The sequence below is a fragment of the Musca vetustissima genome, unplaced genomic scaffold (genome assembly GCF_032173495.1).
Source record: "Musca vetustissima isolate MV318-11 ecotype Yass unplaced genomic scaffold, APGP_CSIRO_Mvet_v1 utg15051, whole genome shotgun sequence".
NCBI classification, from domain to species: domain Eukaryota; kingdom Metazoa; phylum Arthropoda; class Insecta; order Diptera; family Muscidae; genus Musca; species Musca vetustissima.
The window spans coordinates 750-15,546 of record NW_026888041.1 but is presented as its reverse complement, the minus strand read 5'-3'; the positions used below and the strand labels follow the sequence as shown (position 1 = coordinate 15,546).

The 14,797-nt window shown below is 38.4% G+C and overlaps 1 protein-coding gene across 1 annotated transcript; it reads left to right on the top strand.

Moving 5' to 3' along the window:
* Nucleotides 1-9,754: 9,754 nt before the first annotated feature.
* Nucleotides 9,755-14,160, top strand: LOC133335872 (septin-2-like; the record flags this gene model as incomplete). The annotated part of the gene is made up of 2 exons (XM_061544164.1): nucleotides 9,755-9,768; nucleotides 13,802-14,160. Coding segments are annotated over exons 1-2 (363 nt in total), but the record flags the coding sequence as incomplete, so codon positions are not given.
* Nucleotides 14,161-14,797: the final 637 nt, after the last annotated feature.

The window sequence follows — 14,797 nt, the reverse complement described above, 5'->3', positions numbered from 1 at the left end:
AAGCGTGGATTCTTAAAGAAGTTTTTGAGAGGTTCTAGAAGAGCACGAGACGAGTTTTCGAGAGTTTATAGAAGGTCATCGGGCATGGATTTTGAAATCAGTTTTCTAGAGGTTCTAGAAGACCAATAGGCGTGGATTTTTAAAGCAATTTTCGAGAGGTTCTAGAAGACAACGAAGTGTGGATTTTTTAAACAATTTTCTGAAGGTTCTAGTAGAAAAAGAGGCGTGGATTTTTAAAGCAATTTTCTAAAGGGTTCAGTAGCATACAAGGCCTGGATTTTTAAGGCAGTTTTCTAGAGGTTTCAGTAGCCCACAATGCGTGAATTTTTAGGGCAATTTTCTAGAGGGTTCTAGAGGGCAATTTTCAGAGGGTTGGACTTTAAGGAAGTTTTCTAAAGGGTTCAGTAGCCCAAGAGGTGTGGATTTTTAAGACAGTTTTCTAGAGGTTCAGTAGCCCACAAGGCGTGGATTTTTAAGACAGTTTTCTAGAGGGTTCAGTAGCCCACAAGGCGTGGATTTTTAAGACAGTTTTCTAGAGGGTTCAGTAGCCCACAAGGCGTGGATTTTTAAGACAGTTTTCTAGAGGGTTCAGTAGCCCACAAGGCGTGGATTTTTAAGACAGTTTTCTAGAGGGTTCAGTAGCCCACAAGGCGTGGATTTTTAAGACAGTTTTCTAGAGGGTTCAGTAGCCCACAAGGCGTGGATTTTTAAGACAGTTTTCTAGAGGGTTCAGTAGCCCACAAGGCGTGGATTTTTAAGACAGTAGCCTACAAGACGTAGATTTTTAAGGCATTTTTTTTTCTAGAGGGTTCAGTAGCCCACAAGGCGTGGATTTTTAAGACAGTTTTCTAGAGGGTTCAGTAGCCCACAAGGCGTGGATTTTTAAGACAGTAGCCTACAAGGCGTAGAATTTTAAGACAGTTTTCTAGAGGGTTCAGTAGCCCACAAGGCGTGGATTTTTAAGACAGTTTTTTAGAGGGTTCAGTAGCCCACAAGGCGTGGATTTTTAAGACAGTTTTCTAGAGGGTTCAGTAGCCCACAAGGCGTGGATTTTTAAGACAGTAGCCTACAAGGCGTAGAATTTTAAGACAGTTTTCTAGAGGGTTCAGTAGCCCACAAGGCGTGGATTTTTAAGACAGTTTTCTAGAGGGTTCAGTAGCCCACAAGGCGTGGATTTTTAAGACAGTTTTCTAGAGGGTTCAGTAGCCCACAAGGCGTAGAATTTTAAGACAGTTTTCTAGAGGGTTCAGTAGCCCACAAGGCGTGGATTTTTAAGACAGTTTTCTAGAGGGTTCAGTAGCCCACAAGGCGTGGATTTTTAAGACAGTTTTCTAGAGGGTTCAGTAGCCCACAAGGCGTGGATTTTTAAGACTGTTTTCTAGAGGGTTCAGTAGCCCACAAGGCGTGGATTTTTAAGACTGTTTTCTAGAGGGTTCAGTAGCCCACAAGGCGTGGATTTTTAAGACAGTTTTCTAGAGGGTTCAGTAGCCCACAAGGCGTGGATTTTTAAGACAGTTTTCTAGAGGGTTCAGTAGCCCACAAGGCGTGGATTTTTAAGACAGTTTTCTAGAGGGTTCAGTAGCCCACAAGGCGTGGATTTTTAAGACAGTTTTCTAGAGGGTTCAGTAGCCCACAAGGCGTGGATTTTTAAGACAGTTTTCTAGAGGGTTCAGTAGCCCACAAGGCGTGGATTTTTAAGACAGTAGCCTACAAGGCGTAGATTTTTAAGGCATTTTTCTAAAGAGTTCAGTAGCCCACAAGGCGTGGATTTTTAAGACAGTTTTCTAGAGGGTTCAGTAGCCCACAAGGCGTGGATTTTTAAGACAGTTTTCTAGAGGGTTCAGTAGCCCACAAGGCGTGGATTTTTAAGACAGTTTTCTAGAGGGTTCAGTAGCCCACAAGGCGTGGATTTTTAAGACAGTTTTCTAGAGGGTTCAGTAGCCCACAAGGCGTGGATTTTTAAGACAGTTTTCTAGAGGGTTCAGTAGCCCACAAGGCGTGGATTTTTAAGACAGTTTTCTAGAGGGTTCAGTAGCCCACAAGGCGTGGATTTTTAAGACAGTTTTCTAGAGGGTTCAGTAGCCCACAAGGCGTGGATTTTTAAGACAGTTTTCTAGAGGGTTCAGTAGCCCACAAGGCGTGGATTTTTAAGACAGTTTTCTAGAGGGTTCAGTAGCCCACAAGGCGTGGATTTTTAAGACAGTTTTCTAGAGGGTTCAGTAGCCCACAAGGCGTGGATTTTTAAGACAGTTTTCTAGAGGGTTCAGTAGCCCACAAGGCGTGGATTTTTAAGACAGTTTTCTAGAGGGTTCAGTAGCCCACAAGGCGTGGATTTTTAAGACAGTTTTCTAGAGGGTTCAGTAGCCCACAAGGCGTGGATTTTTAAGACAGTTTTCTAGAGGGTTCAGTAGCCCACAAGGCGTGGATTTTTAAGACAGTTTTCTAGAGGGTTCAGTAGCCCACAAGGCGTGGATTTTTAAGACAGTTTTCTAGAGGGTTCAGTAGCCCACAAGGCGTGGATTTTTAAGACAGTTTTCTAGAGGGTTCAGTAGCCCACAAGGCGTGGATTTTTAAGACAGTTTTCTAGAGGGTTCAGTAGCCCACAAGGCGTGGATTTTTAAGACAGTTTTCTAGAGGGTTCAGTAGCCCACAAGGCGTGGATTTTTAAGACAGTTTTCTAGAGGGTTCAGTAGCCCACAAGGCGTGGATTTTTAAGACAGTTTTCTAGAGGGTTCAGTAGCCCACAAGGCGTGGATATTTTAGGCAGTTTTCTAAAGGTTATGGAAGACCAAAAGGCGTGGATATTTTAGACAGTTTTCTAGAGGTTATGGAAGACCAAAAGGCGTGGATTTTTAAAGCAATTTTCTAGAAGTTCTAGAAGAACAAAAAACGTCTATATTTAAAACAATTTTTGAGAGATTCTAGAAGGTCACGTGGCGTGGATTTTTAAAGTAGTTTTCGAGAGGTCTAAGGAGACCACTGGGCATGGATTTTTAAAGTAGTTTTCGAGAGGTCTAAGGAGACCACTGGGCATGGATTTTTTAAACAATTTTTTTGAGGTTCCAGAAGACCAATAAACATGGGTTTTTAAAGCAATTTTCTTGGGGTTTAGAAGACCAATAGGCATAGATTTTTTTAATTCGTTTTCGAGATGTCTTAGAAGATCAAGAGGCGTGGAATTTTTAATCAGTTCTCTAGAGGTTCTAGAAGACTAAGAGGTAAGGATTTTTAAATCTGTTTTCGAGAGGTTCTGGAATACACATAGACGATTATTATTTTATTTTTTAATTTCCTCCCCACATCAAAGCTTTCCGCTCTAGAAGAACAAAAAACGTCTATATTTAAAACAATTTTTGAGAGATTCTAGAAGGTCACGTGGCGTGGATTTTTAAAGTAGTTTTCGAGAGGTCTAAGGAGACCACTGGGCATGGATTTTTAAAGTAGTTTTCGAGAGGTCTAAGGAGACCACTGGGCATGGATTTTTAAAGTAGTTTTCGAGAGGTCTAAGGAGACCACTGGGCATGGATTTTTTAAACAATTTTTTTGAGGTTCCAGAAGACCAATAAACATGGGTTTTTAAAGCAATTTTCTTGGGGTTTAGAAGACCAATAGGCATCGATTTTTTTAATTCGTTTTCGAGATGTCTTAGAAGATCAAGAGGCGTGGAATTTTTAATCAGTTCTCTAGAGGTTCTAGAAGACTAAGAGGTAAGGATTTTTAAATCTGTTTTCGAGAGGTTCTGGAATACACATAGACGATTATTATTATTTTTCTTTTAATTTCCTCCCAACATCAAAGCTTTCCGCTTAATTCGCCCGCCTTCTCTTTTTTGGACCTTTTCACACTTCCTCCATATGGTCGGCATTAAAACGAGGCTGGATTTAATAGCAAAATTAAAATGATGTAATTTTCCAGATGAAAAGATACATATGTTTTCGAACGACACGCGAACAAATGCGGCTCCTAATCCCTCACCCATCCCCCACCAGCTTCGCAACCAACACTTGTTGGCGTGTTGCATCTCCGTGTGGATAATATCTTTCTTTCTAGCTCTCTCCTCGGTCTATTATAAATTTGGGTTAATCGGTTGCTGGCTGGTGTGTCACATCAATAATAAAAAAAAAATCACAAAACAATTTAACACCAACAACAACAACAACGAAAATGGTGTTACACGCTATAATCTGCCTGTCCTCTGTAATAAAAATAATAACAGCAATAATGGATATGGAGGAAAAAATACATCAGACAAGAGCGACACTTCCCCCCAAAACTGGGAAACTTAAAAATAGCGATGGACCTGCATGCAGGAGGCTCATACATTGTTATGATGAAGCGATGGAAAATTCGAAATTATAATCAGGGGCATATGAATAGATGGATGAATGACATCACTGTCAGTCAGTCCGACACACACATTTGTTGTGGCGTGCGTTCTCTTAAAGTATTCTGAATATCCCGCAATGCAAATGCATTGCTGCATCCTGACTGTAAATCCAGCATACAATTATGGCATCCATCACATCCAGCTACATCAGCAGCATTCTGGCACTCATGTGGAGCGTGTGTGACGGCATCCATGACACGATGTTGCACATTTCATTTAAGAAGTTACGCCAAGGAGCAATTGGATAGGGAAAGGTGAGAGTTTTTTGAAGGCAAAATCATAGTCATAGGCGTGGATTTTGAAGGCAGTTTTTGAGAGGTTTTAGAAGATCAATAGTCATCGATTTTTAGACAGGTTTAGAGTGAGTTCTGTAGCCCACAAGGCGTGGATTTTTTAAGCAGTTTTCAGGAGGGTTCTGTAGTATTCAAGGTGTAGATTTTTTAAGCAGTTTTCGAGAGGGTTCAGTAGCCCATTAGGCGTGGAGTATTAAAGCAGTTTTCAAAAGGGTTCAGTAGCCCACATGGTTTGGACTTTAAAAGCAGTTTTAGAGAGGGTTCAGTAGCCCACGAGGCGTGGAGTTTTTAACAATTTTCGAGGGGGTTCTGTAGCCAACAAGGCTTGGACATTTTAAGCAGTTTTCGAGAGGATTCAGTAGCCTACAAGGCTTGGACTTTTTAAACAGATTTCGAGCTTACAATAGCTTACAAAGCGTGCATTTTTTCAGCAGACTTCAAGAGGGTTATGTAGTAGGCCTGGATATTTTAAGCAGTTTTTGAGAAGGGTCTGTAGCTCACAAGGCGTGGATTTTTTAAGCCGTTTCCGGGAGGGTTCAGTAGCCCACAAGGCTTGGATTTTAAAAACAGTTTTCGATAGGGTTCAGTAGTGCACTATGCGTGTATTTTTAAGCACTTTTCGAGAGGGTTCTGTAGTCCACAAGGCCTGGATATTTTAAGCAGTTTTTTAGAAGGGTCTGTAGCTCACAAGGCGTGGATTTTTAAAGCAATTTTCGGGAGGGTTCACTAGACCACAAGGCGTGGATTTTTAAAGCAATTTTCGAGAGGGTTCAGTAGCCCACAAGGCTTGGATTTTTAAAGCAGTTTTCGAGAGGGTTCAGTAGCCCACAAGGGGTGGATTTTTAAAGCAATTTTCGATAGGGTTCACTAGACCACAAGGCGTGGATTTTTTAAACAATTTTAGAGAGGCTTCAGTAGCCCACAAGGCGTGGATTTTTTAAACAATTTTAGAGAGGCTTCAGTAGCCCACAAGGCGTGGATTTTTTAAACAATTTTAGAGAGGCTTCAGTAGCCCACAAGGCGTGGATTTTTTAAACAATTTTAGAGAGGCTTCAGTAGCCCACAAGGCGTGGATTTTTTAAACAATTTTAGAGAGGCTTCAGTAGCCCACAAGGCGTGGATTTTTTAAACAATTTTAGAGAGGCTTCAGTAGCCCACAAGGCGTGGATTTTTTAAACAATTTTAGAGAGGCTTCAGTAGCCCACAAGGCGTGGATTTTTTAAACAATTTTAGAGAGGCTTCAGTAGCCCACAAGGCGTGGATTTTTTAAACAATTTTAGAGAGGCTTCAGTAGCCCACAAGGCGTGGATTTTTTAAACAATTTTAGAGAGGCTTCAGTAGCCCACAAGGCGTGGATTTTTTAAACAATTTTAGAGAGGCTTCAGTAGCCCACAAGGCGTGGATTTTTTAAACAATTTTAGAGAGGCTTCAGTAGCCCACAAGGCGTGGATTTTTTAAACAATTTTAGAGAGGCTTCAGTAGCCCACAAGGCGTGGATTTTTTAAACAATTTTTTTTTTAAGCCATTTTTGGGAGGGTCCAGTAGCCCACAAGGCGTGGATTTTTTAAACAATTTTTTTTTTTAAGCCATTTTTGGGAGGGTCCAGTAGCCCACAAGTCGTTGATATTTAAAGTCATTTTTGGGAGGGTTCAGTAGCCCACAAGGCGTCGATATTTAAAGTCATTTTTGGGAGGGTACAGTAGCCCACAAGGCGTCGATATTTAAAGACATTTTTGGGAGGGTACAGTAATGGTCAAGGCATGGATTTTTTCAGCAGTTTTCGAGAGTGTTCAGTAGCCCACAAGGCGTTGATTTTTAAAGCAGTTCTCTAGAAGACCAATATGCTTGGATTTTTAAGCCGTTTTCGAAAGGGTTCAGTAGCCTAAAGGGCGTGGCAATAAGCAATTTTCGAGAAGCTTAGATATTTTTAAGTAAATTTCGAGAATATTTCTGAACCTATTCAAGTTTGCCTTTGTGTATTTGTATTTCATACTCTTCAGAGTATGTTGGGGCCTGAAAGAACACCCACATCATTCAAGCATAAATTATGCAAGTGCTTTCTTAACGGCATCTTTTGATACCCCCACCCTCTCCCTCGCCACTGCATGGTCCATAGACCATACTGCACATTGTATAACAAACTTCTCGTTGCTTCATTCAGTTATTCGACAACAGGCCTCCAAAGTGTTTATGTATGAGTGTTTGTGTGCTTTATGGCTGTTCATTTATCCGTGCTATTTGGAACTACTCCTAGTCGGTCAGGCTGTGTATTTTTTTTTTTCCTTTCTGACAACATGATTATTGTTTTGATTTTTTTGTTCTTCCCTGAGGGTAAGAACAACGAAGATCTGAATGACTTCCCCCGACATTGTTGCCAAGATGTCTGTGTTTACATTTCGTATGGAGGATGAGGGGTTTGGGGTTGGTGGGAATGGGGTACCACATTACAGATTGGCCAAGTCAAAGTAATCAATAAAAAGGCCGGCATATGTGTTGGAGTTTACTGGGAAAAGGGCTGTGTGATATTTAAAAAAAATAATAATAATGAGGTAGAGGGGAGGGAAGGGAGAGGGTATTATGGCTTCATATTTCTTTCAATGAAGGCAATGAATATTTCACAATAAAATGTAATCAAAATTGGAGTAATTATTTATTCAATGTATTAAATTAAATATGTATCGGAAAACATAAATTTTTAAATTCCAAATAACAATTCACCCCGCTCCATCCACCAAGTTGTACAACAAATTGCACAGAACACACCTGTCTAAACGTTGTTTGTGTATCACTTTTGACAACCTGTACAATGAAATGAATGCAATTTTCCAACCCGCTTTCTCCCACTATCTCTCTTTCTCGCTCTTTACGGTTTTCTCTCATACATTCGCCCTCATTTTTCCTACTGACAAATAACCGACTTATTGTTTGGAAGCCGTTTCTTGTGTGTCTGTCTGACATTCTGCACAGCGCCTTCCTATTGTGGTAGTTTTTCTTTTCACCTTTTGTTTTGCTCTGACATTTCGATGGGGCTGTGACAAATAAGGGTGTTATTGAACTACTAGACAAAAAAAGAATAAAAGGAGACAAGACAAAAACCAAAATTGGGGGTGCTGTCACTGAGGTAGAACGAATGACAGCAAGTTAAGAGTAAAAGTTGGAAAATTCGTTTTATGGTATTCTATGAAAGAGAAATTTAGCAGGGGTGGGAAACTTATACATCATAACGGGTGCTCTATAAAAAATCTTTAAAAAAACCACACCTAAGGCTCTTTGGGTGCTCTATAAAAATTCGTTTAAAAAATCCACACCTAAGGCTCTTTGGGTGCTCTATAAAAATTCTTTAAAAAATTCACGCCTAAGGCTCTTTGGGTGCTCTATAAAAATTCTTTAAAAAATTCACGCCTAAGGCTCTTTGGGTGCTCTATAAAAATTCTTTAAAAAATCCACGCCTAAGGCTCTTAGGGTGCTCTACAAAAATTCTTTAAAAAATCCACGCCTAAGGCTCTTAGGGTGCTCTACAAAAATTCTTTAAAAAATCCACGCCTAAGGCTCTTAGGGTGCTCTATAAAAATTCTTTAAAAAATCCACGCCTAAGGCTCTTAGGGTGCTCTACAAAAATTCTTTAAAAAATCTACGCCTAAGGCTCTTTGAGTGCTTTATAAAAATTCTTTAAAAAAATCCACGCCTAAGGCTCTTTGGGTGCTTTATAAAAATTCTTTAAAAAAATCCACGCCTAAGGCTCTTTGGGTGCTTTATAAAAATTCGTTTAAAAAATCCAAGCCTAAGGCTCTTTGGGTGTTTTATAAAAATCTTTAAAAAAATCCACGCCTAAGGCTCTTTGGGTGTTTTATAAAAATTCTTTAAAAAAATCCACGCCTAAGGCTCTTTGGGTGCTCAATAAAAGTTCGTTTAAAAAATCCACACTTAAGGCTCTTTGGGTCCGCTATAAAACTTCTTTAAAAAATCCACGCCTAAGGCTCTTTGGGTCCGCTATAAAACTTCTTTAAAAAATCCACGCCTAAGGCTCTTTGGGTGATCTATAAAAAATCGTTAAAAAAAACCACGCCTAAGGCTCTTTGGGTGCTCTATAAAAAATCTTTAAAAAATCCACGCCTTAGGCTCTTTGGGTGCTCTATAAAAAATCCACGCTTAAGGCTCTTTGGATGCTCTATAAAAAATCTTTAAAAAATGCCCGCCTTAGGCTCTTTGGATGCTCTATAAAAAATCCACGCCTAAGGCTCTTTGGATGCTCTATAAAAAATCTTTAAAAAACCACCGCCTTAGGCTCTTTGGGTGCTCTATAAAAATGCGTTCAAAAAATTCACGCCTAAGGCTCTTTGGGTACTCCAGAAAAAATCGTTTAAAAAATCCACGCCTAAGGCTCTTTGGGTGCTCTATAAAAATTCGTTTAAAAATCCACGTCCTGTATAAAAATTACTTTTCATGTTAGTCCTTCAGTCATATCCCCACCTATTCTAAGAGCATGTTAATCACAACTCTCTTCGAACTCCCACATCCACTCCACTCCCCTGGCTGTTATGCGAACCAAAAATAAGGTCCTGCGCATGCCCCGGAACAATAGTATTGGAATGACAACATACAAATTATGTTATACGACGTTTTGTTATCAACAATACAAATTTTCCGCTAAAGAAAAATTGGTGTTTTTGTCCGGTGACAAATTTTGAAAAAAGAAAAACTATTCGAAATATCAAAATTTTCAAAATGAAGGAAACAAATTTAGAGGAATATTTTCAAGTGAATTTTTGAAAAAAAAAGAATTTCGGGAAGCAAACTAATATCTGCCGAATAAAGTGCTAAAATTTTGTGAAGAAAAACTACCACCACCAACCACTACTCCCAAAAAAAGAAGAAGAAGAAAAAACACAGAAAAAAAGTTCAGACCTCAAAATCGAAAATTTTAGGGAATTGAAAAAATCAGTTTTAATAAATCGAAATCGTGTTCAAATTTAATGCCATCTCAAGGATAACTTTAAGCTGAAAATTAGTTTTTTTAATAAGGATTTTTGTCTTCAACACGACAAAAGGACTTCTACGCTCACCAGGACAATAACACTTTCATAATGTGTAAGTTATTTTTTTACAGCTCCCCTTTTGTATCCCATATTTCTATGATTTATCCCACATTCGTGGGATCCTTTTTTTCTATCCACATTCCGACCACAAGGAAGTACTACTTCTACCACTCAACAAGGATGCTTCTTAAGTGGGCTCCTTCTTATTGCTGATATGTGTGAGTGTGTGTGTGCGAGTATGTGTGTAGCTTGTTTGATGCCTTTGAACGCCATTGAGTGTTGTTGCAGAGGTGCCCATTTTTTCTTTATTTTTCTTGTAGTCATTTTTTGCTCGCCAAACTTCCGTGAGTTGTTGATGTCACCTGCAAGTGGCTTCATGTCATAATTAGGCGTTTATTGTTTGGCCCTTCCTGTGCCATTGGATAGACCACCATTGTGGCTTGTCGGGGTATGCCACGTAGCTCGTTAAAGATGTCAGAAGCAGCACCAGCAATCTGAGTATTGTTCTGCAGCATTAAAAATATCTTTGTTTTTAGGCCTGCGGTGCTGTTCTGTGGCCCTGAACAGAGATGACCTGTCGAAAAGCCCATAAATTTACCACCAATCTTTAAACAAACAAAATGACAAAAGAGAGAAAATATTAAATTCTATCCAATTCAGTGGAAAACCCTGTCTGAAATCCTCAAAACCCCTGTAAAATGTCTGGACCTTCATATGGGGGCTAACCTGAAACTTTGACTAAAAAATTATAATTTTCCGTGTGAACAGTTGCTACCCAATGAGAAACTAAAAAATTAAATTACAAGCAATTCGGTTGAAAAACGCAGCTCAAATTCCCCAAAATACCAGAACTTTGAGGGCTAACCTTTACATGGTGGCTTCTCTAAAAAGTAACCCAACGATGATAATTTTTGCCATGAACATTGGTTATCCAAGCAGAACCCAAAATATTAAATTAAAGCCAATTTGTTTGAAAAACTCGCCGAAACTTCCCAATATACCGATATTGGGAGGTACCATTAAATACGGACTATCCTAAAAAGTGGACCAATATAAAAAATTTTTGGTTTAGAAGATTTGTTACCCAAACAGAAAAGAAAATACCAATTTACAACTACTTCAGTTGAAAAATTGCCCAAAACTGACATTTACGACATTTTGGCAGAAACCTAAATTGAGCCTATTTTACACGCTAGACCCAAACTACGCCAAATTTTAACATCGTTATTGGTTTACAGTAATGCCATGCCATTTTATACACATAAATCACATTTTTGACATTTACGACATTTTGTCGGAAACCTAAATTCAGCAAAGATTCAATGCTAGACCCCAAAATACGCTATATTTAAACAAATCACATTTTTGACATTTACGACATTTTGTCGGAAACTTAAATTTAGCATATACTACATGCTAGACCCCAAACTACACTAAATTTTAACATAGTTATTGGTTTTATACATACAAATTACCTTTTTGACATTTTGTCAGAAACCTAAATTGAGCCTAGATTACACACTAGGCCCCAAACTATACTAAATTTTAAGATATTTACTGGTTTACAGTAATACCACGCCATTTTATACATACAAATTACATTTTTGACATTTACGACATTTTGTCGGAAACTCAAATTTAGTATAGATTACATGCTAGACCCCAAACTTTGCAATATTTGAACAAAGTTATTGGTTAACACTAATGCCACGCCATTTTATACATATAAAACACATTTTTGACATTTACGACATTTTGTCAGAAACCTAAATTTAGCAAAGATTCAATGCTAGACCCCAAATTACGCAATATTTTAACATTATTATTTGTTTACAGCAATGCCTGGCATTTTATACACCCAAATCACATTTTTGACATTCACGACATTTTGTAAAAAAACCTCAATTTTATGCAAAAAATTGTAAATGTCAAAAATCCAATAGTTTTGCTTCGAAATCAAGTTGTAGTATATAAATATAAATTTTTTGGTATGATTCATTAATTTTATACAGGTTTACGACATTTTTGACATTTACATCACTTTGTAGAAAACGCAAAAAATCTCTTCGAAATAAATCTACACAATTCAATGATGATACTTTCTGAATTTGATTCTTAAATACATTTTCTACTGGTTTTTTGACATTTGTGACTTTTACGACATTTTGTGAAAAACATAAATTTATGATAAAATTAATCCTAGACATCAATTTACACAATATTTTAACATAATTATATAAATTAAATTAATGTTACACCCTTTTGTACACACAAACGACATTTTTGACATTTACTACATTATGTCAAAAACCCCAAAAATACGCTAAAATTATTTTACTAATTTCCTGTGCTTTACGACATTTTTGACATTGATTAAATTTTTAAATGTTATTGTGTTTTATTCATTTTATACAGGTTTACGACATTTACACCTTTTTTAAAAAAGTAAAAAAATCTTTTCTGAATAAATATTCGTAATTGAATGATGTTATTTGCCACTTAAATACATTTTCTACAGGGTTTTTGACATTTGTGACTTTTACGACATTTTGTAAAAAAACATAAATTTATGATAAAATAAATCCCGGGCCTCAATTGACTCGATATTTCTACATAACTATATGATTTACATTCATGACACACCTTTGGTACACACAAACGACATTTTTGACATTTACTACATTTTGTAAAAAACCGCAAAACAGATGCGTTTTTTTAATATTTTCTGAAGGTTCCAACAGGGACGTGGATTTTTTAAAAAAAATATTTTAAGGAACCAACAGAGGCCTGGATTTTTTAAAGGAATATTTTTCAAAGACCCACAGGCCTTCAGGCGTGGATTTTTTAAACGAATATTTTTTCAAAGACCCACAGAATTTTTTAAAGGAATATTTTTTAAAGACCCACAGGCCTCCAGGCGTGGATTTTTTAAAGGAATATTTTTTCAAAGACGCCCAGGCCTCCAGGAGTGGATTTTTTAAAGGAATATTTTTTCAAAGACCCACAGGCCTCCAGGCGTGGATTTTTTAAACGAATATTTTTTCAAAGACCCACAGGCATCTAGGCGTATAGACATAAACGACATATTCGACACTAACAAGAAATTTTGTCGTAAACCCATACAAAATCCCATCCGTCACATCCCTGATGGCCATAAAAAGAGGGTGTGGGCTGCTGCTGTTCTTCATCGACTTTCAAGGAGCTGCCTGCACGCCTTTCAACACTTATGACTTGAGGTGTTCCACTCACTCATTCATGCAACCAGTCAGGCACCCAACAGCTAGCTGCCCGCCTGCCTTGCATTCTTTAAAAAGTAGCATGGCACGTGCCACCTCAGCTACCCTGAAAAACATGTGCAGCATGCACCACAAGCATATGAAAACCATTTAGCGTGCGGCATGCAACTCCTTCAACCTGGGAACCATTATGGCAAACAATTGATGCTGCATGTCAAAGCGTGCGAGAGATTCCGAACACATGTGTTGTGGCACATCCGTCTGTCTGTCTCTCTGGCTGACATTCAATAGCTTCCCCTCTCCTTTTCCGTCCCGTATTTGTTTTTGTTGCTGTTGTATTTATCAGGAATCCATTTATAATTTCTATATTCCGACCATTGGAACAATAAATCTATCCCTTGTTGGCAGCTTCCGTTGTTTACATTTCATTTGAATTGGTTCGGTTGCTAAGAAAGGGCCTTCGTGTAAACTGGTAATTAGTGAATAAACGAAGAGATTTATGGAGGAGGAGGATTAGGATAACATATTCAAAATGGTGGGGGATTCTATTCAATACCAATACCTCAAGTGGCTTTGGAATACCTGCTGACCTTCATCGTTCCTTTGCCAAGGGTAAATACGATGTTATAGCAAGAGAACTTTGGGGAAAGAGAGAGAGGACTTTGAAAACTCTCTCTTCAAATGGGATATGACAAATGATCGATCACCTTTAAATTTCAATTAAATCTCTTATCGAATATTAAATACAACCTACAGGAGAACCTTGCACCCTAGCATCGTTTTCCATCCTCAATTTCCTCATAACCTAAAAAACTAAATAAAAATGCTCTCTTTTCTTTCTAATTGCAGCTAAAACACCATCATTCGACAAGGATCGTGACTATATCGGCTTTGCCACCCTGCCGGAGCAGGTGCATCGTAAATCGGTAAAGCGTGGTTTCGAATTTACCCTCATGGTTGTGGGTGAATCGGGTTTGGGCAAATCGACCCTCATCAATAGTCTCTTTTTGGGTGATATGTATAAGAATCGTGTTATACCACCGGTCGAGGAGAGGATTGAGAAGACAACACGCATCGAAAAGAAGACAATGGACATAGAAGAGAGAGGTGTGAGATTGCGGCTAACTGTTGTCGATACACCGGGCTTTGGTGATTCGGTGAATTGTGAAGATAGCTGGAGGGTGTGCACGGCTTATATTGATGAACAGGTAAGCGAAGAAAAAATTCAAAATTTAACCAGGACCCGGTAGAGGTTCTAAAAGAGTCCTACTATAGGTACAGCAGAGCCGTGGAACCGCAGGGTAGTTACCTCCAGGCGTTATTTTTTTCAAAGACCTCCAGGCAGGGATTTTTAAAGGAATGTTTTTCAAAGACCCACAGATCTCCAGGCGTGGATTTTGGAAGAGAATATTTTTTCAAAGACCCACAGATTTTCAAACGTAGATTTTTTAAAGAAATATTTTTTCGAATGACCTCCAGGATTTTTAAAGATTTTTTTCGATCGGACTATCCGACCAATGTCGTGAATTTTAAAAGATTTTTTTTTCGATGGGACTATCCGACCGATAGGCGTGAATTTTTTAAGACTATTTTCGATGGGACAATCCGGCCAATAGGCGTGGATTTTTAAAGACCATTTTCGAAGGGACAATCCGGCCATTAGGCGTGGATTTTTAAAGACTATTTTGAAGGGACTAACCGACCAATAGGCGTAGATTTTTAAAGACTATTTTCGAAGGGACTAACCGACCAATAGGCGTAGATTTTTAAAGACTATTTTCGAAGGGACTAACCGACCAATAGGCGTAAATTTTTAAAGACTATTTTCGAAGGGACTAACCGACC